The 25,529-nt window shown below is 40.0% G+C and overlaps 3 protein-coding genes across 23 annotated transcripts in view; 2 read left to right on the top strand and 1 right to left on the bottom strand.

Moving 5' to 3' along the window:
• The window catches only part of abi1a (abl-interactor 1a), a 68,894-nt gene extending 65,294 nt beyond the window's left edge, over window positions 1-3,600 (top strand). For 8 of the 12 annotated variants that reach the window (XM_047349823.1, XM_047349826.1, XM_047349830.1 and 5 more), the window contains 2 exons: window positions 1,700-1,879; window positions 2,788-3,600. In XM_047349823.1, coding sequence (XP_047205779.1) covers window positions 1,700-1,879; window positions 2,788-2,963 — 356 coding nt within the window. In that variant the 3' untranslated portion in view covers window positions 2,964-3,600. The remainder of the gene's footprint in view (window positions 1-1,699; window positions 1,880-2,787) is intronic. The other 4 variants (XM_047349824.1, XM_047349827.1, XM_047349831.1 and 1 more) reach the window with 1 other exon arrangement.
• A 4,056-nt stretch (window positions 3,601-7,656) lies between these two features.
• pdss1 (prenyl (decaprenyl) diphosphate synthase, subunit 1) lies at window positions 7,657-14,088 on the bottom strand. Of its 3 annotated transcripts, none has more exons than XM_047349275.1 (11): window positions 13,849-14,085; window positions 11,886-11,950; window positions 11,654-11,786; window positions 10,995-11,125; window positions 10,587-10,728; window positions 10,071-10,182; window positions 9,882-9,991; window positions 9,695-9,775; window positions 9,495-9,608; window positions 9,311-9,391; window positions 7,657-8,322 (listed from the first exon to the last, which is right to left on the bottom strand). In XM_047349275.1, the coding sequence occupies exons 1-11, from the start codon at window positions 14,002-14,004 to the stop codon at window positions 8,182-8,184; spliced, it is 1,266 nt and encodes a 421-aa protein (XP_047205231.1). In that variant the 5' UTR covers window positions 14,005-14,085; the 3' UTR covers window positions 7,657-8,181. The 3 variants fall into 3 exon arrangements, with proteins under 3 accessions (XP_047205231.1, XP_047205232.1, XP_047205233.1); XM_047349276.1 differs by having other exon boundaries at window positions 11,654-11,774; window positions 13,849-14,078; XM_047349277.1 differs by lacking the exon at window positions 11,886-11,950 and having other exon boundaries at window positions 11,654-11,818; window positions 13,849-14,088.
• Window positions 13,980-24,618, top strand: LOC124857806 (protein adenylyltransferase SelO-like). Of its 8 annotated transcripts, none has more exons than XM_047349269.1 (20): window positions 13,980-14,111; window positions 15,460-15,718; window positions 15,798-15,916; window positions 16,001-16,129; window positions 19,617-19,681; window positions 19,767-19,823; window positions 20,101-20,199; window positions 20,536-20,603; window positions 20,695-20,782; window positions 20,873-20,942; window positions 21,018-21,090; window positions 21,167-21,250; window positions 21,328-21,457; window positions 22,129-22,173; window positions 22,856-22,943; window positions 23,025-23,117; window positions 23,315-23,391; window positions 23,469-23,512; window positions 23,587-23,666; window positions 23,748-24,618. In XM_047349269.1, exons 2-20 carry the CDS (start codon window positions 15,487-15,489, stop codon window positions 23,868-23,870), a joined length of 1,764 nt encoding a protein of 587 aa, XP_047205225.1. In that variant the 5' UTR covers window positions 13,980-14,111; window positions 15,460-15,486; the 3' UTR covers window positions 23,871-24,618. The 8 variants fall into 8 exon arrangements, 7 of the variants coding, with proteins under 7 accessions (XP_047205225.1, XP_047205223.1, XP_047205229.1 ...); XM_047349267.1 differs by having other exon boundaries at window positions 14,027-14,142; XM_047349273.1 differs by having other exon boundaries at window positions 14,027-14,142; window positions 19,638-19,681.
• Window positions 24,619-25,529: the final 911 nt, after the last annotated feature.

The raw sequence follows: 25,529 nt of genomic DNA on the forward strand, positions 1-25,529 counted from the left end.
TTTCAGTAGAGGAAAACACCAAACATAAAGCCTATTCATGTGTTAGAATGGCCCGGTCAAAGTCCAGACCTGAATTCCAACTGAGAATCTTTGGACTTAAACTTGAACGTTAAAGGTCACAGATGCTCTCTCTCCCATTTTTTTCTGAGCTTGAGTTGTTTTGCAAAGAACAATAAGCGAAAACTTGAGTCTCTATATGTTCAAAGCTGGTAGATATAAACTCCAGAAGATTTGCAGCTGTTGATGTATTGAGAGACATTGCAGGCCATACTTTAAAGTTTTTTATTGGGTAAAAGTGTTGAAAACCAGGTATTAGTTTCCTTCAACTTAAAAATTATGCTCATGTTTTTGTTGGTCTGTCATGTAAAATCACAATAAAATACATTCAAGTTTATGATTATGTGACAAAAAGTAATGAACTTTCTGAAAGACTCCACATCTACTTTAAAGGCTTTCTTGACCAGTTTGTCTGAATGTTGCCGACATTTGCCTGGTTGGAACGTGTTTTTATCGTTGCCATTTTAGTCTTCTTCCTTTTAACCTCTGACGATCCTATGTTACGATTTAGCCCAAAACATAAATCAATGTCTGGATTCTCTCGGACGTTTTCATAAAGTTCAAGGTTTAACACTGAAACAGCTTCCATGAAAAACACAGGATATTGTGGGGATGTTTATTTGTCATTGTATAGCTACAAAGAAATCTAAGTGGCACATTACATTAGCAACGGCAAAACATACACATAAAAGAATGTACAAATATTTAAAAACGCAAGTCAACACTGCACACATAACATGGATCATAGGCAATATGTGAGAGTTTAGGTAGTGTTTATGCAGAGGCTGTGGTTTTGAGCCAGATTTGACACAATAGACAAAAACGGTCATGTTGCTATAGCAGAATATTTTGAACTTTTATTGTGAACCTCAAGATATTTATATAAATATACCGTCCATTGAGCCTTTTAAAGGTCTGTAAATCATTGCAGAAGAAGAGTGGTCCAACAGAACCTAAATACACTCACCAACAGAAATGGTTAAGCACTCAAAAGGAACGATTCGTTTCGAACGTGATTTGGTCCACATGCACATTTGGACCACGATGGGTTTGTAAATTATTTGATGCGTGAGGAGCTGGCAGGTTTTTAACGGGCACCGGAGGGCATAAGAGATCACGAGTGAGCAGATGCACGATGCAACCAAACTGCCTCATGCAAACCCAGAATGTGATGCCTATAAAACTGCATGCAATGCTGACGAATGTGTCTGAGGCATCCTCAAACCATCACACATATGTAAAGAAATACAACTACTACAGAATCAAAGTACAAGTATAAATAAACATTTTGTTTGTCACTTCCAGTTGGTGGAAAGCTTAAAAGTCCCAAAACTTGGAGAATATTGTTAAACTTGAGTTAATACAGTCCTTATCTCTCTTCAGTTTTCATATAACTTAACAATCCGGGTTCTTTTGATTGATTGTGAAGCAAATACGCTCTTATGAATGTGTGTGTGCATGCCTGGGAACATTTCCAGGAGAGTGACCTTTATTAATAACTCAGCCTGCTCACCGTATATAAACACCCCTCCTCTGCATGTTCGTGCGTTCCTCAATAATTCAGCATGATCCCAACCGCCGCCTTCCTGGTCTTATTAACTACAAACCAAAGTTTCATCACTAATTTATGACTTTTTAACAGTAGCAGACACTCCCACTCCACCTCCGCCTCCGCCCCCGGATGACCTGCCCATGTTTGACGACTCCCCTCCTCCGCCGCCTCCTCCAGTGGATTATGAGGACGACGCCGCCATCGTCCACTATGACGACCCATATGCCGACGGAGACCCCCAGTGGGCCCCCAAGAACTACATAGAGAAAGGTCTGCTTGAGAATTCCTCCATTAATAGCTTACCTGCAGTAGGTGACTCTCTTAGTGTCTTTAATTTGAATGAATACAGGTTAGGATGCCTGCTCACTCTAGAAAAGTTGGGAATTTGATTCAAGTGTTTTCCAGGTCTAGATACGAATGGGAGGAAAAAAAACAGTATGGAAAAATATTTATTTGTCCATTCAAGCATCCATCCATTCATATATCCATATGTTCATCAATTCATGCTTCATCTATCCATCTGTACTTCCATCCAAGCATCCATCTGTACTTCCATCCAAGCATCCATCTGTATATGCATCCATCCTGGCATCCATCCATCCCTACATCAATCTGTCCATCCATGCATTCGTTTATCAGTGCATCCATACATGCATCCGTCCTTTGGTCACATCCACGCATCTCTTTATTCATTCATCCCTCCATGCATTCATCCATCAATCCATCCTGCATCCATTCATGCATTCATTCATCTAACCTGCAGCTGTTCATGCATCTGTTCCTCCATGCATGTATCTTTCCACCCATCAGTAGTTTTTGTAGATTGCATATTTAAACCCTGATCACTGCAGAGATATTGGCCATAAATTCATAGTGAACTTTAATGTTTATAAAAAAATGGACTCCAAACTCTGGAGATATGAATAATGTTTGTTTGTGAGCAACAAAATACTGAGTAAAGAAAATGGTATGGTAGAAACCAACAGAAATACAGCTGAGAACCTTATTTTTAGGATGGTAGGAAATCAGCACCTTCTCTGACTAGCCATTTCTAACTAATTTCGTTGACAGTAATAAGCTATTAACTGCTTATAACCTCTCAAACGACTTTAAAAAAAATTTCCAGACTATCCCTTTAGAGTCTATAATGTCCCCTGTCTCTCGCCCCGTTCCTGCAGTGGTGGCCATCTACGACTACACCAAGGACAAAGAAGATGAGCTGACGTTCATGGAGGGCTCCATCATCTACGTTGTGAAGAAAAACGACGACGGCTGGTTCGAGGGCGTCTGCAACGGCTTCACCGGCTTGTTCCCCGGCAACTACGTGGAGAGCATCATGCACTACGCCGAGTGAAGCCACCTGGCAATAACAAGTCCTATTTATTCAGTCATATCCTAACCTGGTGACAGACTGACAGCTGCAGCAGCAGATGCATAGAAATAACCGTATGTTTCTTCTTCTTTTTTTTTTTAAAGAATGGTAGAATGTTTTCTCTCTTACTGAATGCAAATAATATGAAAAGTGATATCTATGTAGTGGTGTGATAGGGATGGGTGGGTGGCATTTAGACATTTTTCCTGAACAAACATGATCTAATTAAAGAGTTTAAGATGAACAGAAGAAAAGGAAATCACCTTCAGGACAAGTATTGGTAGATACCGTAAGCTCATTCCTGCTGGGAATCTGTAAAACCGGAGACCATCGCTCTCATCAAGGTCCCCTATTTTAGTCCATACATTAAAACAAAGACGGCTTCTTTTTAAAACACTGTAAATTATATTTTAAAGAATCAGCATGCAAATCTGATGTTATCTTAAGTTTTTTTGCCACTTTGGTTCAATTATGTTGTAATTTTTTTTTAAATTTCACTGTCGAAATCACTGAACTTTTTACTGAAGCCGATTGACAGACTTTTCCATTGGATTTTTCTTTTTTTTTTTTTTTGTACCTAATCTTAAAATAAAGAAATTGAGTTTTTGTTTTTCATGAATTTGAATCTTTTTATAGAGAACTTTACTGTAAAGCATTAAAACGTCGCGCTCAATCGAGATGAGACGGACAAGCTCGGGAAACAACATGACTGTATCCAGTTGAAAACAGCTTCAGAGAACAACCAATAGGAACGCCAGGCTGCTACTCCATCTAGCAGCTGATTGGTTTAAAATGATCCTTCATGCTTTTGTTGTATTTTTGTTTAATTATTTTGTTATTCATTTCAGTAGTAAAACCACATTATTTGATGTTATTTAACAACATTGAATCCAGTTTAATTCATATCCTTTTAGATGATGTGCAGAACTGTGCAAAAGTCTTGAGTCATTCAATTTTTCTTCCAATAAGCAGAGTTTTGTTAAAGTCTTTTAAAAGTGAGGATTAGGTGTGGGCCGGTTGGAGATGATCCCATTTATACAGTAAACTGGGAGTAGAACAAGTCATTAGCCGTTTTGTTTTTTCGTCAACCTATCTGCTTAACAGACATGATGCTCCCAGCTTGCCAGCTGTAGTTTTAAAACACCGTTATCTTCATAAGGTTGGGTTTCTTTTAAGAGTTAAAATATATCCTTAAAGGAACCTTTGTTCACCCAGCTGACTGGCAGTGTGCAGCATCAAGTGGAGAAAGGGTAATGTTACTATAATACCACCTTACTTTCTCTGGTAAAAAACCTTGATGGGCGCGGCGCTGATGGTGTAGGGGTTAAGCGTGTGACCACATACGGAGGCTACAGTCCTCGAAGTGGCCGTCCCAGGTTCAAGTCCCGGACCCAGGGACATTAGCTGAATGTCTCCCCCTCTCTCTACCCCTCTTTCCTGTCTGCCTACTGTCAATAATAAAGGCCACTAGTGCTGAAAAATAAAAAATAAATTAACCTTGATGCTGGTAACTAAAGTCATGCTTAGTGGAGCTAAAGTTCTTTTTAAAGATTTTCTTTGCACTTAACTACTTTTCCACCCATTTTCAGAAAAGTCTTTTCACTTTAAACCCATTAACTTTGACATATGACCAGACATGCACTAATCAATAGGCCAATTTTCCCTTGGTTGATCTCAGACCAGTGATCAGCAGGCCGCTATTTTCAATCACAAAATTTCTCCACCCACTATTAAGTTACAGGTCCTTCTTAAAAAATTAGCATATTGTGATAAAGTTCATTATTTTCCATAATGTAATGATGAAAATTTAACATTCATATATTTTAGATTCATTGCACACTAACTGAAATATTTCAGGTCTTTTATTGTCTTAATACGGATGATTGTGGCATACAGCTCATGAAAACCCAAAATTCCTTTCTCACAAAATTAGCATATCATTAAAAGGGTCTCTAAACGAGCTATGAACCTAATCATCTGAATCAACGAGTTAACTCTAAACACCTGCAAAAGATTCCTGAGGCCTTTAAAACTCCCAGCCTGGTTCATCACTCAAAACCCCAATCATGGGTAAGACTGCCGACCTGACTGCTGTCCAGAAGGCCACTATTGACACCCTCAAGCAAGAGGGTAAGACACAGAAAGACATTTCTGAACAAATAGGCTGTTCCCAGAGTGCTGTATCAAGGCACCTCAGTGGGAAGTCTGTGGGAAGGAAAAAGTGTGGCAGAAAACGCTGCACAACGAGAAGAGGTGACCGGACCCTAAGGAAGATTGTGGAGAAGGGCCGATTCCAGACCTTGGGGGACCTGCGGAAGCAGTGGACAGAGTCTGGAGTAGAAACATCCAGAGCCACCGTGCACAGGCGTGTGCAGGAAATGGGCTACAGGTGCCGCATTCCCCAGACCTGGGCTACAGAGAAGCAGCACTGGACTGTTGCTCAGTGGTCCAAAGTACTTTTTTCGGATGAAAGCAAATTCTGCATGTCATTCAGAAATCAAGGTGCCAGAGTCTGGAGGAAGACTGGGGAGAAGGAAATGCCAAAATGCCAGAAGTCCAGTGTCAAGTACCCACAGTCAGTGATGGTCTGGGGTGCCGTGTCAGCTGCTGGTGTTGGTCCACTGTGTTTTATCAAGGGCAGGGTCAATGCAGCTAGCTATCAGGAGATTTTGGAGCACTTCATGCTTCCATCTGCTGAAAAGCTTTATGGAGATGAAGATTTCATTTTTCAGCACGACCTGGCACCTGCTCACAGTGCCAAAACCACTGGTAAATGGTTTACTGACCATGGTATCACTGTGCTCAATTGGCCTGCCAACTCTCCTGACCTGAACCCCATAGAGAATCTGTGGGATATTGTGAAGAGAACGTTGAGAGACTCAAGACCCAACACTCTGGATGAGCTAAAGGCCGCTATCGAAGCATCCTGGGCCTCCATAAGACCTCAGCAGTGCCACAGGCTGATTGCCTCCATGCCACGCCGCATTGAAGCAGTCATTTCTGCCAAAGGATTCCCGACCAAGTATTGAGTGCATAACTGTACATGATTATTTGAAGGTTGACGTTTTTTGTATTAAAAACACTTTTCTTTTATTGGTTGGATGAAATATGCTAATTTTGTGAGATAGGAATTTTGGGTTTTCATGAGCTGTATGCCAAAATCATCCGTATTAAGACAATAAAAGACCTGAAATACTTCAGTTAGTGTGCAATGAATCTAAAATATATGAATGTTAAATTTTCATCATGACATTATGGAAAATAATGAACTTTATCACAATATGCTAATATTTTGAGAAGGACCTGTAAATGTATCGAAGCCAAGTTCTTCCACTATTCCCATCTATAAACCCAACAGCATGATATTTCATGCACTTTTATTAGTGTATTTAAAATGAAAGGTCAGGAACGCGTGGTTTGATGCATAAACGGGGATAATCCTGCAGTTCAAAGCTTCTACCTCTTATCAAAACACCTGCAGCGTGGTTTTTCTTACAATAAAATATACAAATCTCTCAAACAAATATTCAAAAACAGCATAAATCTGTAATGGGCAGAAAAAGCTGATTCTCTTTGGGAATCAGCTAAAGGATGATTCATCTTCCAGGTTCTGTTCTAACTCTTCCCTGGACTTTATTCTTCATTCAGTCACACGGAACAACATCCTGTCATTAACAGGTTCAAGAACTGAACTTAAAATGAGAGAAAAAGCAGCCAAAGTCTAAAGAAAACCTTCAGAATGCTTGAAGAACAAGATCTCTTTAAACCTTTCCAATAAAATCTGAGTCCTTGGAAGTAAAAATCTAAAGAAATGAGTGGAAGCTCTGGCAATACTCCAGGCTGCTTCTTGTATTTCTTTTTGCATTTTCACCAAGGCTGCATTGTTGTCTTGCAGTGTTCCTGCATGTTCTCCCTGTGCATGCATAGGTTCTCTCCAGGTACTCCGGCTTTCTCCTACAGTCTAAAAACATGAATGTTGGGTTAATCAGCCCTTCTAAATTGGCCTTAGAGGTGTGTGGCCTTATGATGGACTGGCAACCTGCCCAGAGTGTCCCACGCCTGAAGATCCACCCCTCTGCAAGGCTTAAGCAGTTATAGAAGGTATTTGTTCCCTAGATTTAAGTGGATTTTTATGCATCAAACTTGAAAAGCCTGAGTAAAATTTTGTGGTTACCCTTCATCTCGAATCAGCCTACTGTCACTGAGCTACACACACAAGCTGCTGGATCTGTCAGCAGGGATTCAGCTGAATTCATCTAAAGGTTCACAGCGATAAATTAATTTGGGGCGACCCTGCCATGAGACAACTCAGCGTTATAATCCAGGCCAAACCAATACCTCCTCGGTTTCCTCGAAGCAACAAGGACCCAGGTCCACCCTGGTGGGCAGGTCTTACATTAGACGTCACTCAGGAATCATCGTTTGGATCAAGTGTTTCATGGATCGCCAAAGCCTTCAATTCATCTTCCGCACTTATTTTTTCAATTTCATGAGTCCCAAATACTGAAATCCCCTCTTTTCTCCTCATTTGTACATAAATGTTGATTGAGAGATTAATGTACAGTCTTTTATAATAAACAATTCCACAATACAAGAGGTTTTGTTTCTGTGTGATTATTTGGTGAAAAAAAAAAAACAAGCAAAACAGGAGCATTAAAAAAAAAAAAAAAAAAACTCAAGCAGTCGGTTTATTGAGCACGTGATCATTGCAGATGTTAAGGCCTTTCGTTGTTACAGGACACTTAGCAGTAAAGTTCAAAGTGTAAAAACACAAAAAGAGTTTGGCCTTTGAGGTTTGGACGGATTCAAAGAGGTCACATCCACACAGACAATGATGACGATCCCATCACGTTTGGAATTACAAATTTTTCCAACATCCTCCGCAGCTCAGAAAGGGTCCGGTTCCCCGGTCTGAGACGTGTGAGGCTGTTGGTTACAGTACAGGACGAAGGTTTAAGTCTAAGGTGTAGTTTTCAGTGCCAGCTCTTCAAGATGATCGTTTTCCTCAAATCAAATCACCGCTTCAACTCTTAATTTGCCCCCTCTACACCCGAGATAAAGCAACTCTTAATTTCTTTATACACGCTGCGAGCAAATGCTCCAATCCAACTTCCCTCAACATTTTTGTCCCACGTGGCAGCAGGGCAAATTTGTCTGACATTCAGCTGCCTGAAGAGAGAGAAGGCGGCCCATGGGTGCTTCACTTGTCTCTGCTGAGCACGATCTCTGTGAGCCTGATGAGAGCATCCCTCTCCGGGGACGGCTGGAGCCGGCTGATCTGTCTGATGGCTTCTTCGCAGTATCTCCGCGCCAAGTAGGTGGTCTGATGCACGCCGTCGCTCTGAAATAGCAGAAATGGTCAAATAAAACCTGATCAATTGTTATTCAACTGAAGAGTGAACTTTGACTGTTTTCTTATAGCGCGTCGCAGTGGCATTCAAACCCCTTGAACTGTCAGAGCCTAGTACCAGGACCGCATTTACTAGAAGTTTCTCTGGGGGAGCTGCAGAGATCCACAGCTCAGATGGGAGTCTCGACAGGACACAGAGGAGCTTTATTTAATTTTTTATGTTATCATTTGTCTCATATTCTGTCTGGACATAGAGGCAGTTTTAACAATACATTTTAAAAAGAGTTGCCTACTGCGGCTTTGATGGGACGCAGCATTATTGTTGCATTCCACGTCTGGTCTTGATGGAAAAGTGACAAGGAGAAAGCAGATGTTGAAAGAAAGCCATACTAATTCTGCTTTTTGCTGGTGGCCACAAATCGGGTAGGAAAACCAACAGTCCACATCACCCTGAACATCCACAGGGAAGCATGGTGATGGTAGCATAAAGCTGAGGGATGCTGTTCTTAAACAGGAACAGGGAAGCATGGTGATGGTAGCATAAAGCTGAGGGATGCTGTTCTTAAACAGGAACAGGGAAGCTGGTCAGAATTGATGAGAAGATAACTGTAGCTAAATACAGGACAATCCTAGAGGAAGACCTGTTAGAGGCTGATTGGGACAGAGGTTCACCCTCGAGCAGGACGACCACCTTAAACAAACAGCCAGAGAATTTTGATCGAAGGACGTTTAATTTGTTAGAATTTCCCAGACTTAAATAAAATCTAGACAAGCAGCAAATTCAAATGGGAAGCTAAAACTGACCAAAAATCACGGATGAAATATAAAACTTTTAGTCAAGAAAATGTATTTACTGCAATTTAATAAGGTCTTATTAAGGGAAGCTGAATTTCTTCCTTTTATGCATCACTACTAAGCTTGTTGTCTTCATAGGTCCTGAATGGATTTCAGAACACAGAAAAGCTCATTTTAATCATACCTGAAGGACGTACTGCCAGGCCCGATCCACGTCTCCTTTGGAGCTGAATCGTCTCATGATCATTGCGTGAAGCTCAGGAAACTAGAAACACGGATAAAATGCAGAATGTCTGTTCTGGACCAGTTCTGGATCACCAACTGTTGTTTTTAAACGGAAACTGCGTCGTGCTGCTATGGTGGCTGACCTGTTGGCAAGCGAACAGGACCGGCCCAGTTGCCAAGCCCAGTTTCAGATCAGCGGCCGCAGGTTTCCCCAACTGCTCGGCCCCTGATGTGAAGTCCAAAACGTCGTCCACCAGCTGCAGAAACAACAAATCATAACCAAAGTTTTTATTTTCAGCCCGTTCAGGACAAGAGTAAAGGAAACGGATCAATTGTTGAGGACCTGAAAGGCAATGCCGACATTCTTCCCGTACTGGTAAGCTATTTCATGAACCTCTGGGTCAGAGTTCACCAGAATGGAAACCTTTAGATGAACAGAAAGAGATGGCAGTCAATGAGAACGATACGAAGCAGAAAACGAGGCTTTTCTCCATCTCTGCGTTATTGATACGAAGACAGAACGTACATACTGCTTTACAGCTGTGTGCCATCAGACTCGCCGTCTTCTTGTAGGTTTTCTCCAGGTAGTGTTTGAATCGCTCGTCTTCGTTCTCTTTGGAGCCGAGCTGCATGAACTCGCCTGGAAGGAAACCCGTCGAAATGGGTCAAGTCGTCAAGACAGAGCTGAAAACGAAAACGTGACGTCGAGTTTAACATACCTCGCACCAGGTCCTCTATGACGTGGGAGAGAACCTTCACCACTGTGCTGTTCCCGATACGAGCCAAGGCCATGGTGGCAGCTGAGAGGATGAAATCTCCGGCTAAGATAGCCTGAAAGGGACAAGGGAACACAGTTCCCACAGGCTGTTTCATGTCACCATTACAAGCTTTTCCAATTTAAAACCATATTTTTAAGTATAAAAATATGAAATTAACCTTTGATTTAATGGGAAAGGAAAAGAAAGAAAAAAGGAGGGAGGGAGCAAAGCGAGGATGGAAGCAAGTATAGGGAGGGAGGGAGCGAAGCAAGGAGGGAAGGGAGAGAGTGAAGGGAGGAAGACAGCAAAGTGAGGAAGCAAAGGTAGAAGGGAGCAAAGGAAGGGAAGAAGCAAGAAAGTAAGGGAGTGAAGAAAGGAAGTTAACAACCAAGGAAGAAATGAAGGAAGGAACTTTTCCAGGCTGTGTAGGAACCCTGACAACAGCAAAGTGGTGTGTTTGAAAACATGCAGCCATACCTTCTTTTCACCCCACACATCATTGATCGACCTCTTCCCCCGTCGCTCGTCTGATCTGTCGATCACGTCATCGTGCACCAAGCTGGCAGTGTGAATCATTTCAGAAATCATAGCTATCGTCCTTTGCCCAGGGAGCAGGTCTCTGCAGGAAACAGATCAGCAAAAACTATCAGGCTATCATGCCTCATAAATGGATTTATTACAAGGTAAAGTATAACTTGCGACCACTAAATTTGTGTGCATGTTTTTAAACCACCTCTCATTTCTTTCTACAAAACTCACAGGCCTTCAGAAAGCAGTCTGAAGATAATTAGTGGCTGCTGGGAAACAACACTATACAGACATGAGGAGTGCAGACACCACTGGAGTCAAAACAACCAGACTTTTCAGTTCTGTTCATCCGTTTACCCAGCTCTGTTGCTGTGGATGTTCATGGCCCGGGCCATCAGGACGACTATGATCGGTCGGATAGCTTTGCCCCGGCCGTCAAAATAGTAATCGCAGAGGTATTTTAGCTCCGTTTTGGCCACGAACAGCTCCTGTGAGACACAACATACATTACAGTTTCATTCCAGCCACAGTAGGCCAGGATCTTCAAACAATAGCTTATCCACTCGTTTTCTAACACTTCTTTTAAAAATATGTACAGTATAAAGCCATAAAATGATGTTAAAATATTTGATTGCAGTAAAATAATCTCACACTGACAAAAAAAAATCCAACTTTTAATTTAAGTACATTAAGAAATAATTGCTTCAAGCCAAATCATTGGTGCCGTTCTGTTTGAACTAAATACACCGAAGCATTATTTGAAATTTTATTAATATTTCACTTACCTTATCTCTCAGTTATACAGATAAGAAATTTTCCTTAGCCACTCTTCAAAATGGGAAAGAAAAGAAAACATGCCATGGACACTATTTATTGGCCAACTAGGTTTTGGAAGGCATACCAGCAGGAAAAGCCTTTCTGTCCGACCATCACAAACGTAGATCTTTACCAGGTAAATCTAGAGAGTGCTAAACATTTCATTGTTGTTCTCTAATTAGATGCAAAATGCAACTCGCCTTTTTGATGTCATCATATAAACTTGTCAGGTCTTTCTGGGCTAACGTGAAAGGGTCCCTCAGCTTTGCATCGCTGTGTGTCGCTCTGCAGCTGCAGGACTGGAGCGTCGGATGCAGCGACCTACAGCGGTGTCTCCAATGAGAAGAATGCATCAACTTTACAACCTTAAACAAAACATAAAAAAAACAAAACCACAATAACAAGAAATTAGGACCTAAGAGGACAGCTCACCGGATCACAGATGGCCTGAGGTTAAGAGCTTTGGAGTGGATTCGTGCAGGAAACAGTGGCCTTCTCTGCAAGTCAGCAGACATAATAGAGACACTCAGATAATCGCACAAAACTGCTCAAAATAAGACGTCTACTGTGACTATTTTTTTTTACTTTAGAAGATTTATCAACAATTATTAACTTCATGATTAATAAAATCCTAAAAATATTGGTTGTTACAAAGCAGGATGTTTTACTGATGCAACCGTTAGACAGCAGCTTTTTTCCCTGCTCTTTTATTGCATCCAAGGTAAAAACTCCCACCTTTCCCAGTATGCAAACCAATCACGAAACAGCGCCATATTTGGGGATAAACTCTGCTTCAATTGCATCATTTATGCATCAACGTGCATATCTGAATAAACTATTTTGTACTCGTGCACATAAATCTTTGCATATCTATTTATTTTCATGAATTATGAAGCTAGTCATGAATACAATCTCAAATCTCATGTATAAAACTTGTATTTTCAGCTATTTTGGTTATGATGCCCATTGGATCCAGTGGAATCTTAAAAACATACGACAGATTATAACCTCTGATCAAGTCAAAACGCCTCCAAGCAACCTTGTGCTGATGGATGTCATTTATTGGAGTCATAAACCCTCCTTTTCTTACAATATGGCTATGAGTAGATTATAGAAAATGACTTAAAGCAGGTACGAACTGAAGCTCTACATGCTTTATCCCCAGGCTGTGTACAGTTGATTTATATGAGAATTATGGTTACACCTTAAGCCCTATAGGATGCATTAGTTCATTTCAAAGTGCTCATGTTTTCATCACCGACCCCCTCCACAAGCCACCGAAAGCTCATTGTTAAAGAAGCTGGCTGTTCACAGAGTGCTGTAAACAAGCATATTAATTGAATTTTTTTTTTTCCAATTGCCGTAAGATAATCAAATTTTCTGAGAAACCTTATCATGGATTTTCATCAACTGACAAATTATTTGCTTGAAATATTTCACTCTGTGTGTAATGACACTATAGAATAGTCACTTTTTGATCTAAATTACTGAAATAACATTTAGATTTTATTCAGATTTTTTTGAGATGCACATGTATTAACAGATTTGCACTGCCTCTTAAAAATAAGGGAAAAGGTGTCTTCTGATTTCCTGAATGTCTCTTGCTAGATGCTTCCATAGTTTAAGGAACCATAGTGACCAGCACCTCCTCAGAAAGACATCTGGCAATCTGGATTAGCAAATAAAACCCTAATTTCTGCATTGAATGCTGTATCCAAGCATATTGACAGAACGTTAAGTGGAAGGGAAAAAAAAAAGTGTGGTAGAAAAAAGTGTAGTAGCATAACCTTCCTGTATTTTTTATTGGTCTTATGATTAAATTGTCCATATATGAGAGCCATAATAATAGAATTAACAGATATAAACACTTTAAGTATATCACTGTGTGTAATTAATATATAATACAGATTAATTCAAATACTGAAACAAAATAAAAACATACATTGCTTTTTAATGACATTTGAATAATAGAGATGCATCTGTATAAATTGCTTTGCGCTCTGTATCAATTTAAAACAGAAAGCCTAAAACTATTTTTGTTATTTTTATAGTGTTTATTTATTATTTGGTCTGAGGTCCCTGAAGTATTAAATATTTGTCTCTATGTAAAATTAATGAGATTGTAACTGGATACTAAATAAACAGACATCTATCAGTCACAGACCGATTAGTGTAAATGCTCACTAAGGTCTTAATGTCCTCAGATTCAAAATAATCCAAAAATATCACCTGCAAAATGCAAAAATTATATGGATTCTTTTAGCAGACAAAAGTGCCGTACAACCCTTCAGGAAACAGCAGTAACCTGAGGATCAAAAATACCACTGAAGGAGGACCGGGCTGTCTCAATGACCTTCCCGGGTCTAACAGCACTTCCTGTCAGGTACAAACTCACCTCCTTTCTCGGTGCGGAGCTCCAGGACGTCCTGCCCGTAGAGGACGCAGAATAATACCCGGAACTTCCCCTGAAACACCGCAGCGTGTCAAATAATCCGGAGGTCGTAAAGCCCGAACTGAACCTCCGGCAGCACATCCACCAAGACCCCGCCATGATGTTCCCCGGCCCACCGCGTGCAAGGAGGAGGGGGCGGTTATATGATTCAACGGAACCGGAACCCAGCGACCACGGAGCGTTGATTAGCAACGTTTCACAATAAGGTCGGACACCGGAAGGAGTTAATTGGTAAAAGTAGGAACGATTTATATAAAATCTGAGCCTTTTCTGGATAACTAAGCGTATAATAAATAATTATTCTTTAAAGTAAAGCTATAGAACATATTTCTATTATTATATCTCCAGGAAATATACCGATGGTTGGGGTACGACGAGCTGGGCGGCTAGCCGTTTGACTGGACGCTGAAGTTAGCATCATTCGTCTCTTTTTTAATAAAAGGCTATTTCACAGAGTTTAGGGGAATCTGGACTAAATTCTTCTACGATGCTTACATTCTTTAATAGAGCAGTTTGGGATTCGCGAAGCATTTGCTAACAATTTAAATGTTTTTAAAACGAAACAAAGCATTTTAATCACCTGTCCGGTTCAGGTTTTAACAGTCTGGATATGTCAGATTCTGAGCTCCAATCTTATTTTAGATTAAAGTGATCAGCTTGCCTGAAATGGCCTTTTAATAATAAAATATATATATTATTTTTTATATTTCTCAGTAAATTTTTCTAATATCTCTACAAAGACATTTTGTTTTTATAATATGTTTTGCTGTTTTTTTGTAAAACCGGCTTTGAATCATATTAGCCCTTCCTAAAAACCTTACATTTTAGCAAGAAAACTGGATTTCCTGGATTATGGGGAGTTTAAAAACATGGAGAAAAATAACAACTGACCCCCGCCTAGTTTTGCACAGTGCCTCAGTTCTGTATTCTCTTTCAATTTCTTTAAACATTTTCTCTCATCACAACCTTAAACTTCAATTGATTTATTTTTGGGGGAATTATATGTGAGAGACTGCAGTGCAGAATTGTAACGTGGAAGGAAATGATAAGGGGTTTCAACCTTTTTTTAAAGGCAAAAATCTGAAAAGTGTGGCATATCTCCTGAGTCAGTCATTTGGAAAACCACCTTTCGTTATCCGCTTTGCCATAACAGACAGAGAGCTTGTATGACCCCAATCTTTCAGGAGACCTTGTGTGACATTAGTCCAGATGCATTTTCAGTGTCAAGGTGTGTCCTGATGTTTATAAATCTGTAAAACCCTACAGGGTTAACTTAGTGTGGGTTTTATCAGTATAGTTTCAGTATTGTCTGCAGTGTGTCATGTGACCTTCTGTTTGCTGCTGTGATTAGTTGAATATGATAGTTTGAGCTTTGATCTAAATGACTTTAAGTTTAGGATTGTTGTCTTACTCGAAAATATTTAGATGTATTCTTTCCCTTTCACCAAAGGTTGAAGGGCTATGATTACTTTTGCAAGGCAAAGTAAGTTTGTGCTTCCGAGATCTTCTTCCATTGTGATGATGGCCGACCGGAAGTATTTTTTTTCCCTACAGAACACCCACGCTGCTCCGTCTGTGGAAATGTGGAGCTCCTGCACAACAGTAGTCTTTACTGTGGTCGCAGTATCAAACGTCTCACCTGTACACGTCCTGGAGTTTTGCGAAAGTGCTGATCCAGCCTGCAGTAGTCATGTGGACACAGCATCAAACAACCATCCCTCTGCAGAACCTGGCCAGACTAGGTGGAAAGAGAATATTTTAAATCTTACTCAACATCTGGAGCTGTTCAAACTGTCTTGCGAGAAGCTTATTGGTATAACATATATTTGTCTTCATCTTGTTTTTCCTGTGCAGACAGTAGTTTTTTCATGCACTCCTTCCTTTTTCTGCAGAAGCATTGCCAGTTGATGAGATCGACGGTAACTTTGTCCGCACTGTGAAGAACTGCATATTCTCCAGATCCAATCCGACTCCACTAAGCGGCTCTTTGAGACTGGCAGCAGTTTCCAAGGTGATAACAGCACAGCACTGTCAAAACTACAATTTTTACTCAACAACATCCGAAATTAATCTATATCCGAATGTCTCCCAACAGGATGTCATTGAAGGGATCTTGGATCTAGATGTGGCAGTGACGCGGTCAGAAGACTTCCTGCTTTATGCGAGTGGAGCCAAACTGCTGCCTGGTTCTGCTCCGCTTGCTCACAGATATGGAGGTCATCAGGTGAAAAAAATATCCTCCTCTTCCATTTTCTTTAAGTCGTACTACAGTGCCAGGCAGAAGAAGTTATGTCAGAAGTCACCCTTATGGTCCTGGTTTTCGGTCGGTTCTTGGGGCCCGGCGCCTGTCCCTCTCCTTGGACCCGGTGGAGGTGCTTGTGCCTCCCTTTTTTGTTGGAGCTCGGTGAACGGGGATGTCTTTTGGGGTTGATTAATATATGTTTCTGCAAGTGTCGACGCAGTCTTCTAGGGTGTTATCTTGTATTCTTTTCACCCTTCTTTCTCTCCTCTATTCTTTTCTATTCTCTCCCTTTTTCCTCTTTGCCCAACCTCTCTCTCTTTCTTGCTTCTTTTTTCCCTTTTCGTTTCCATCTCTGTGTCCATACCAATTGAAATAATCCCAAAGCAGTTTCAAATAAAGTTTCTTTTATAAATATCAAGCGTAGCATTGTAGCAGCTACTCTGCTGGACAGGACACAAAAAAACGTTAGTAACAGAGTCGACCCTTGTGTAATTTAATCTCAGCATAAAGTGCAGGTGTTCTATCAAGGCCTAAGAGGTTTGTTGGAGAACTTTGTAGAACAAACAGCATTATGAAGATAAAGGAACACAGCATACAGGTCATGGATGAAGAAATTGAAATGTTTAAAGCTGAGTTAGGTTATGAAATTATATTCCAAGCTTTAAAAATGTCACAAAACACTGTCCAGTCCATCACATATCAGAACCAAATGGCAAGGAGACTCTGATCCTAGAATGTATTCAAAATGCTATGGGGACACACCAGTCCCCACTGTACAAGCAATGAGGTGGTAGTATCATGCTGTGTGGAAGCTTTTCTATAGCAGGAACGGTAAAGCCGGTCAGAGATGATGGGACGATGTATGGAGCTAAATACGGGCCGATCCTGAAGGAAAACCCTGTAGGTCAAAGCATGTTTATGTTTTAGAATGGCCCAGTCAAAGTCCAGACCTAAATCCAACTGATGGACAGACCTAAATGACAATAGATGGAAATTTCAGTATCTGCATGTCGGAACCTAAAGGACTAGCAGCCGAAGTTGCAGCAAACGGTGGTTCTAAAGAGTTCTAACTCAGGTGAAAACTATCTATAAGCCATATTTCTGTTTCCCTCCGCTTCACAATTATGCACCACTTTGCGTTAGTCCATCACATAAAATCCAAATAAAATACATTGAAGTTTGTGGTTTTAACGGCACAAAATGTGGAAAAGGTGGAGCAGTATGAGTAATTTACAAAGCGGTCTATCTATGTATAGAGAAGTCTTAATAACCCTGAGATATGCGGAAATAACTCCATCTTTTATTGCAAATGTATCATCTCATACCTAGAATAAAAAATTTGTACATTTATTTAGTGTGAAGTAAAATGTTATGATACGAAGTAAATCGTTGGTGGATCACTTACAAGCGCCCCCGCACAATTACTGTATAATAAATATACAGGTCCTTCTCAAAATATTAGCATATTGTGATAAAGTTCATTATTTTCCATAATGTCATGATGAAAATTTAACATTCATATATTTTAGATTCATTGAACACTAACTGAAATATTTCAGGTCTTTTATTGTCTTAATACGGATGATTTTGGCATACAGCTCATGAAAACCCAAAATTCCTATCTCACAAAATTAGCATATTTCATCCGACCAATAAAAGAAAAGTGTTTTTAATACAAAAAACGTCAACCTTCAAATAATCATGTACAGTTATGCACTCAATACTTGGTCGGGAATCCTTTGGCAGAAATGACTGCTTCAATGCGGCGTGGCATGGAGGCAATCAGCCTGTGGCACTGCTGAGGTCTTATGGAGGCCCAGGATGCTTCGATAGCGGCCTTTAGCTCATCCAGAGTGTTGGGTCTTGAGTCTCTCAACGTTCTCTTCACAAAATCCCACAGATTCTCTATGGGGTTCAGGTCAGGAGAGTTGGCAGGCCAATTGAGCACAGTGATACCATGGTCAGTAAACCATTTACCAGTGGTTTTTGGCACTGTGAGCAGGTGCCAGGTCGTGCTGAAAAATGAAATCTTTATCTCCATAAAGCTTTTCAGCAGATGGAAGCATGAAGTGCTCCAAAATCTCCTGATAGCTAGCTGCATTGACCCTGCCCTTGATAAAACACAGTGGACCAACACCAGCAGCTGACACGGCACCCCAGACCATCACTGACTGTGGGTACTTGACACTGGACTTCTGGCATTTTGGCATTTCCTTCTCCCCAGTCTTCCTCCAGACTCTGGCACCTTGATTTCTGAATGACATGCAGAATTTGCTTTCATCCGAAAAAAGTATTTTGGACCACTGAGCAACAGTCCAGTGCTGCTTCTCTGTAGCCCAGGTCAGGCGCTTCTGCCGCTGTTTCTGGTTCAAAAGTGGCTTGACCTGGGGAATGCGGCACCTGTGCACGGTGGCTCTGGATGTTTCTACTCCAGACTCAGTCCACTGCTTCCGCAGGTCCCCCAAGGTCTGGAATCGGCCCTTCTCCAAAATCTTCCTCAGAGTCCGGTCACCTCATCTCGTTGCGCAGCGTTTTCTGCCACACTTTTTCCTTCCCACAGACTTCCCACTGAGGTGCCTTGATACAGCACTCTGGGAACAGCCTATTTGTTCAGAAATGTCTTTCTGTGTCTTACCCTCTTGCTTGAGGGTGTCAATAGTGGCCTTCTGGACAGCAGTCAGGTCGGCAGTCTTACCCATGATTGGGGTTTTGAGTGATGAACCAGGCTGGGAGTTTTAAAGGCCTCAGGAATCTTTTGCAGGTGTTTAGAGTTAACTCGTTGATTCAGATGATTAGGTTCATAGCTCGTTTAGAGACACTTTTAATGATATGCTAATTTTGTGAGATAGGAATTTTGGGTTTTCATGAGCTGTATGCCAAAATCATCCGTATTAAGACAATAAAAGACCTGAAATATTTCAGTTAGTGTGCAATGAATCTAAAATATATGAATGTTAAATTTTCATCATGACATTATGGAAAATAATTAACTTTATCACAATATGCTAATATTTTGAGAAGGACCTGTACATGAAGCATTTCGACTTTATTTAAGTTGGTCAGAAGGTCTAGGAACCGTTAATATATAATCTATTGCTTCTTGTGTTCCAACAGATGTGATGAAGAGGCCCATTTCTTTTAGGCACTCCTCAAAATGGGAAAGACAAGAGAACCTGCTATTCAATTAGGGCAGATATTAAGTCAAGTAATGGCCAAAAGAAAACAGCTACTTGCCTAGATGTGGCCTAATATGCAGCAATGAGCTGTGTGGAGGAGGATAAAGCAGCAAAGGAGGACCTCTCTGGGTCGCCAAGTCTCCATGACAACCATTTATCTTAAGGAGCATACATTTACCAAGGGATGAAATAGTCCTGGGGCTCATAGTGTTTATGTCTTTTTAAAATGTAAACTCAACTGAGACCAGATCTGGTATGACATGGTATTTATTAAATATTTTAATCTGTCAAAGTTTGGCTACTGGGCAGGACAGCTGGGTGATGGTCGAGCGCATTTACTCGGGCAGTATTTAAACAGGTGAGGAGATTATTAGCTTTGTCTTCGTTTAAGTTTAAAGTGTTACTTTTTGTAATAAATAGTTAATATGAATCTAACTGTACAGGAATGGTGAAACCTGGGAACTGCAGCTCAAAGGCTCTGGGAAAACTCCATATTCAAGGTTATTATTATTAGTATTATTTTTGGTAAAATTATTATTAATGATACAATAATTTGCATATATAGATTCACATTCCTGTGCATAAGTATTGGGTCATCCCTCATTTCTTTATATTTTGAACTCTTTAAAATGTCAGAGGCAAAAAACTGAATTTGAGAAATTGGATACTTGTATAAAATCTTCAACTAAATTGTGGAAAATAATAACATTTTCTCGTTACAATTTCAGTCATCAAATATAATAAGAGTTAAGGTAAAAATACTGAAGACTTTTGCAGGTTTGGAGATGGCCGAGCCGTGATCCGCTCCTCAGTCAGGGAGTTCCTGTGCAGCGAGGCCATGCATTTCCTGGGGGTTCCCACAAGCAGGGCTGCCAGGTGAGAGCAACAATGACTCAGTCACTTCAGAAAATGTATCCAGCCTTAATTAGGCCTAGATTGGGTCAAAAAACGTTTTATTTTGTCTTCTTATGAATTGAGTTTAAGTAGCTTTCATTGCCTCTAATAAAAAGTGTTTATTATTGGCTCAGCCGTTGTAGTGAACAAATAAAAACTGTTTCACATTTACACCACTAGGTGGCTCAGCAGCTAATTTAGTCATACTGACGGATTAATTCTTATAATCTCCTTATTTAGAAAGAAACAACACAAATGGCCCAGTTGTTATTTTAAAGTGTCTGATTTTACCCCTGATCATATTTTGCTTTGTTTAAGCCTGATTGTGAGTGAGGAACCAGTGCTGAGGGATCAATTCTATAATGGAAATGTGAAAACGGAGAGAGGTACAGATATTTAATCACGGGTCCTCCCGGGTGATGTGCTGCTGACTTCATGTCTTCTTGCTCAGGTTCGTGTTTCTGCTTCTCTGAGCAGGAGCAGTTGTGCTTCGGCTGGCCAAGTCCTGGTTTCGATTCGGATCCTTGGAAATTCTGGCTGAAAATGGAGAAATCGATCTTTTAAAGTGAGACAGACCACTCAGTCATGTTCTTAATGTTCATTTTTTCCTCTTTGGTGAACTTTGTTACAATGTATTTTAGTGTTTTAATTTTAGAAAGCTGCTAAACTTTGTTATTGGGGAGCATTTTTCTTGGATCCATTCGGACGACCCGGATAAATATTTGGTGAGCTGATCCGTTTTGTGCTGAGTATTTGTGAAAATTTCAGGACTCTAACTATGAAACTCTTTGTCCTTTCAGGTGTTTTTTTCCACCGTTGTGACTGAAACAGCGCAGCTGATAGCTCAGTGGATCTCGGTGGGGTTTACACACGGTGAGAAACGTTTCCGGCTCAACAGTTGATGACAGTTGGTCTCAACATCTCTGCTAAATTTGTGCTATCATAACAGGTGTTTGCAACACGGACAATTTCAGCCTTCTGTCCGTCACCATCGATTACGGACCGTTTGGCTTCATGGACTCTTACGACCCCAGTGCGTACACGTTGCTGTGGTCTGTTTCTAATGAAATACTGGAACACCCTGCTCCTGATGAAGGTTCTGTTTCACAGATTTTGTCCCCAACTCATCTGATGATGAAGGCAGATACAGAATAGGAGCTCAGGCTGAAGTTGGCTTGTTCAACCTGGAGAAGCTCTTGGTGGCCCTCAGTCCTGTCCTCACACAAGGACAGAAGAAACAGTAAGAAAATCATAGAAATGCTGTTGCACTGGCGGAGTTGGGTTTAATAATTAGCCTTTCGGGTATCGCAACCCCAAGTTATGTAGATAAACGGTAAAATATGCAGAAATCTGATGTTTCATTAGTGGGAACATTAAAAAATAATTAATCCGGCTCATAAAATCCCCTAAATATCTAAGGAGGATCATGATACTGCAGTGAAGTATGGTGGAGGAAGCATTATGCTTTGGGATTTTCACTTTTCTGCTTGCAGTCAATGATTCAGTTTTTAATTCTGCATCATTTAAAAAATGAAACAAGGTTATTGGTATAATCCAAATAATCCAAATCCTTTGAAATGTTGCTTCAGGGTTGGAAAAACCCTCTTTCTGAGGTGAAGTTTGATCCGGGATCGGCTGAATGTGAGCCGATCTCCTGGACTTCTGGACAATTATGCAAAACAAATGGAAGATGTTATTTCTGTTAAATTGGCAACAAGAAGCTGAATCTGTTCATTTAATATGCTTCATAAAGAGATTGAAACATGAATATCAATAAGTTAGAATTTATTGTTGACAGTAAAATGCTGTGGTAAAATCTAAAAGTGCGACTTTTGCGTTTGTGTTTTTTTTCTTATATTTGCCTTTTGGATGATAAATTGTTAAACTAAATTGTTCTTTTTATCCTTGTAGGGCCACAATTATTTTAAAAGGGTACCTGAACATTTACCAGATGAGGTGAGCTCTGGTTCCAGGTTATGTTGTATTTTAATTAAACTGTTTTCATCCTCAGGGCAACATCCCTTGATGATGTGTGGTTTCCAGATGTTCATGTTTTTGTGTGCCCACTCTGTCTTTTAGGTTTCTATAATGTTTTATTTTCTTTCGTTTTATTTTGTTATACATATTTAGTTTTTTGGTTTGTTTCATTTAACTTTCTTTTTCATTATATTTAGATTTACTTTTTTATTTTAAGTTGTTTTTAAGCTTTTTATTTTACATTTATTTTCATTTTATTTTAAGTTTATTTGGTCTTTCACTCTGTTTGGTTTTCCAAATGTTGTTTTTGTTCCATTTTATTATTTCATTTTATTTGTTTTATTCTAGTGTGTTTTATTTTGTTACATTTTTAAACTTTTTTTTGCTACATTTGGTTTTATTTTATTTTGTCCCCCTCTGTCTCACTCTATTATTTTCTTCTATTTTATTTTGTTTTGGATGATTAATTTAAATTAGCTTTTATTTCTTTTTAATTAATTTTGCTTTGCGGATTTTTATTTTTTATTTTATTTTTTGTCTTACTTTCAAATTTTCCCAGATACTTTCATTTCAATACATCCACCTTAATCTAAGACATGATAATATAAGTAAATTGACATGCTATGGTTCATTTGATCTTATTTTTATTTGTCTGTTTTAGGCTTCAGCAGTTATTTAAAGATAAACTGGGGTTTCTTGGTGATGAGGAGGAGGAGGAAGATGACCACCTAATTGTCTTGTTGCTTAAGGCATGTCATTTTGAAATCTGACTTGCATGACAATCCAAAACACGTGTTTTTACTTCTTCAATAATTTGCACGTTGCTTTAGATGATGGAGGACACAAGGTCAGACTTCACCATGACTTTCAGGCAGCTTAGTGAGGTTTCAACCAATCAGCTTCGCAGAAGGAACTTCACACAGGTACAGCTGGGGAGGAATTCATTTACCTTTTCACCTTTTTGGAGTAAAGTGGATTTATTTTCTGCCAAAACAAAACATTTTCTTATTTAAATAAAAACTGTAACTGAAAAGTAGTCGGTCAAAATATGTGTTTGTGTCGAGGATTCATCCAGAATGCAAAGCCATCCCCTCTTTTATTTCTGTTTACCTTGTGTCAGATGTGGGCTCTTGAAGACCTGTCATCACACAAGCTGTTTTCTGATTGGCTCATCGTGTACCTGCAGCGGCTCAGTAGGTAAGACGCTGTGTCTGGCTTCAAAGGCTGCGCTTAATCAGAAAACAGTGAAAAGCTTCTCGTTTGTTTCTGTCCAGGCCACAGAGTGAAAGTGATCTGCATCGTCAGCAGAAGATGAAACGTGAGTCACTAAACACTCATGTTGAAGCCTGACTGGTGCAGAATAGAAACGTGTCACATGTTTTCATCTTACAGGAGTGAATCCCAGATATGTGCTGAGGAACTGGATGGCAGAGTCTGCAATCAGAAGGGCTGAAGAGAGCGATTTTTCAGAGGTAAGCAGCTGAACCTGTTCTCCAGAAACAGCCATGCTGCAACGTCCTTATGCAGTTGTTTTTTATCTGGTGTGCCACCAGGTGGAGCTGCTTCACCACATCCTGTCATCTCCTTTTGTTACACAAGACTCTGCAGAGGTGGCGGGGTATGCAGCAAGACCTCCTCTGTGGGCTAATAGGTTAAAGGTCAGCTGTTCTTCATGAGAAATACACTTGCTCCCTTAATAAATTAGAATACTATTAAAAAGGTAATTCATTTCAGCAATTCAGCTCAAAAGATGAAACTGATATTAATTACGCAAGGAGTGATGTATTTATTTTAATTAATTTGGTGATTGTGGCTCGCAACTAATGAAAACAGTCCGTCTGTCTGTCATAAAAAGGACGGTCACTGACACCCTCCACAAGGAGGATAAACCACAACAGGTCATTGTTATGGTAGCTGGTTTTCATAGACTGTTTTATCCAAGAATAGTAACTTAAAATTTAGTGGAAGAAAAAATGCGCTAGAAAAATGGTACAAAAGCTACAAGGATAACCGTAGGAAGATGAAGAGAAACGGCAAACCCAGTGATGCAGATGAGCTGAAGGCCTCTTTAAAGCAACCTGGGCTTCCTTAACACCTCAGCAGAGGCACAGGTTGATTGCCTCCATGCTACGCCGCATTGATGCAGTAATTCATGCCAAAGGACCCCTGACCAAGTGTCTGAGAAACTGAATCTGCCATTTTAATTAGCTGTAAGCCATAATTATTAAAATGATCCAAAGCAAGACAAATACGTATATATAGCAGGATCTGTTACAGGTTATCGCTCTTCTTTATGCAACTTTATGTCAGAATGTTTTATGAGAAGCGTGAAGGAAAGTACACGTTGGATTTATTAACATGATCTTCCATGAATCTGTCTGTAATGCTGTTCTGTAAGTAAAATCTTATTTTATATTCTTGCAAGCTGTGTTTTGTCACACTCAGAAACAGTAAAAAAACATTTCTTTTTTCCACACATTTGATATATTTCACCATATTTTCTGTCCAGTTTATCATAAAATTTTACTCAAGGAGGATGTTTCTTCATATGAGAATACCCACTACCTGAAATGTGGATAAACACCCTCACATGGACGATACTGGGTTACTTCACTGCTGGCTGTGACTCTTTGTTGAGGATTTTCTAGATGTCCTAAACAGTCTAAAGGAGGAAATATCAGTGACAATAACTTTGCACCATCCTATAATTTTTACTTTTTTACTCAAGTGGCTTATTTGACGCTGTTCTTGTTTTTAAAGTATTTACCTGCCAGCTTCTGTTGCTGATGAAGCTCTGCATCGGTGGCAGCAGGATTCTGTGGAGCCCACCCCTCAGAAGGAGATGATCTTGGTGCTTGCCGGGGTCTTTTAGACCTTTGCCACTTCAACTGAACGTCTCACTTTAAGGTTCTTTACGGTCCAGAATACGGTTCTGTCAATATTTGTAGCAGCAGTTTCCTTAACATGTGGGGCCATTTTGATGATGGCTGTTACCTTTTCATTGGAAGCTACCATTTCAACCTCGTTTGCTCCTCCCTGATAGCAGTCAGCCTGTTAATTAGATTGATTGTGTGACTTTTTATTTGGACTCTTTCACATCTTTACCAGAGTTTCATTATTTTATGCAAAAGCACAGTGGAAAGCCTTTGTTATCAACTCTTTAATTTAGATTTAGAAAAGCCTTTTGCAATGAATCGCTGTATGCATGCAACCCCCCCACCCACACACACAAACACAAAATCTAACATTTCAAAGTTTGTTAAAAACACTTGTGTCAAAGAGCCAAAACCTTTCTCCATGACTGTAACAATATAACCTCTAAAGAGACAGAAGGG

This window comes from Girardinichthys multiradiatus, chromosome 21 (assembly GCF_021462225.1).
Source record: "Girardinichthys multiradiatus isolate DD_20200921_A chromosome 21, DD_fGirMul_XY1, whole genome shotgun sequence".
NCBI classification, from domain to species: domain Eukaryota; kingdom Metazoa; phylum Chordata; class Actinopteri; order Cyprinodontiformes; family Goodeidae; genus Girardinichthys; species Girardinichthys multiradiatus.

Coding starts and splice junctions, on each gene's coding strand:
- pdss1 (XM_047349275.1), bottom strand. CDS start 14,004: ATGGCGGGGTCTTGGTGGATGTGCTGCCGGAGGTTCAGTTCGGGCTTT. Junction 9,776..9,881: donor TGGCACACAGCTGTAAAGCA/GTATGTACGTTC, acceptor GTTCATCTAAAG/GTTTCCATTCTGGTGAACTC. Junction 8,323..9,310: donor CCTGGCAGTACGTCCTTCAG/GTATGATTAAAA, acceptor CTGCTATTTCAG/AGCGACGGCGTGCATCAGAC.
- LOC124857806 (XM_047349269.1), top strand. CDS start 15,487: ATGTGGAGCTCCTGCACAACAGTAGTCTTTACTGTGGTCGCAGTATCA. Junction 23,392..23,468: donor TACCTGCAGCGGCTCAGTAG/GTAAGACGCTGT, acceptor GTTTCTGTCCAG/GCCACAGAGTGAAAGTGATC. Junction 23,667..23,747: donor AAGAGAGCGATTTTTCAGAG/GTAAGCAGCTGA, acceptor GTGTGCCACCAG/GTGGAGCTGCTTCACCACAT.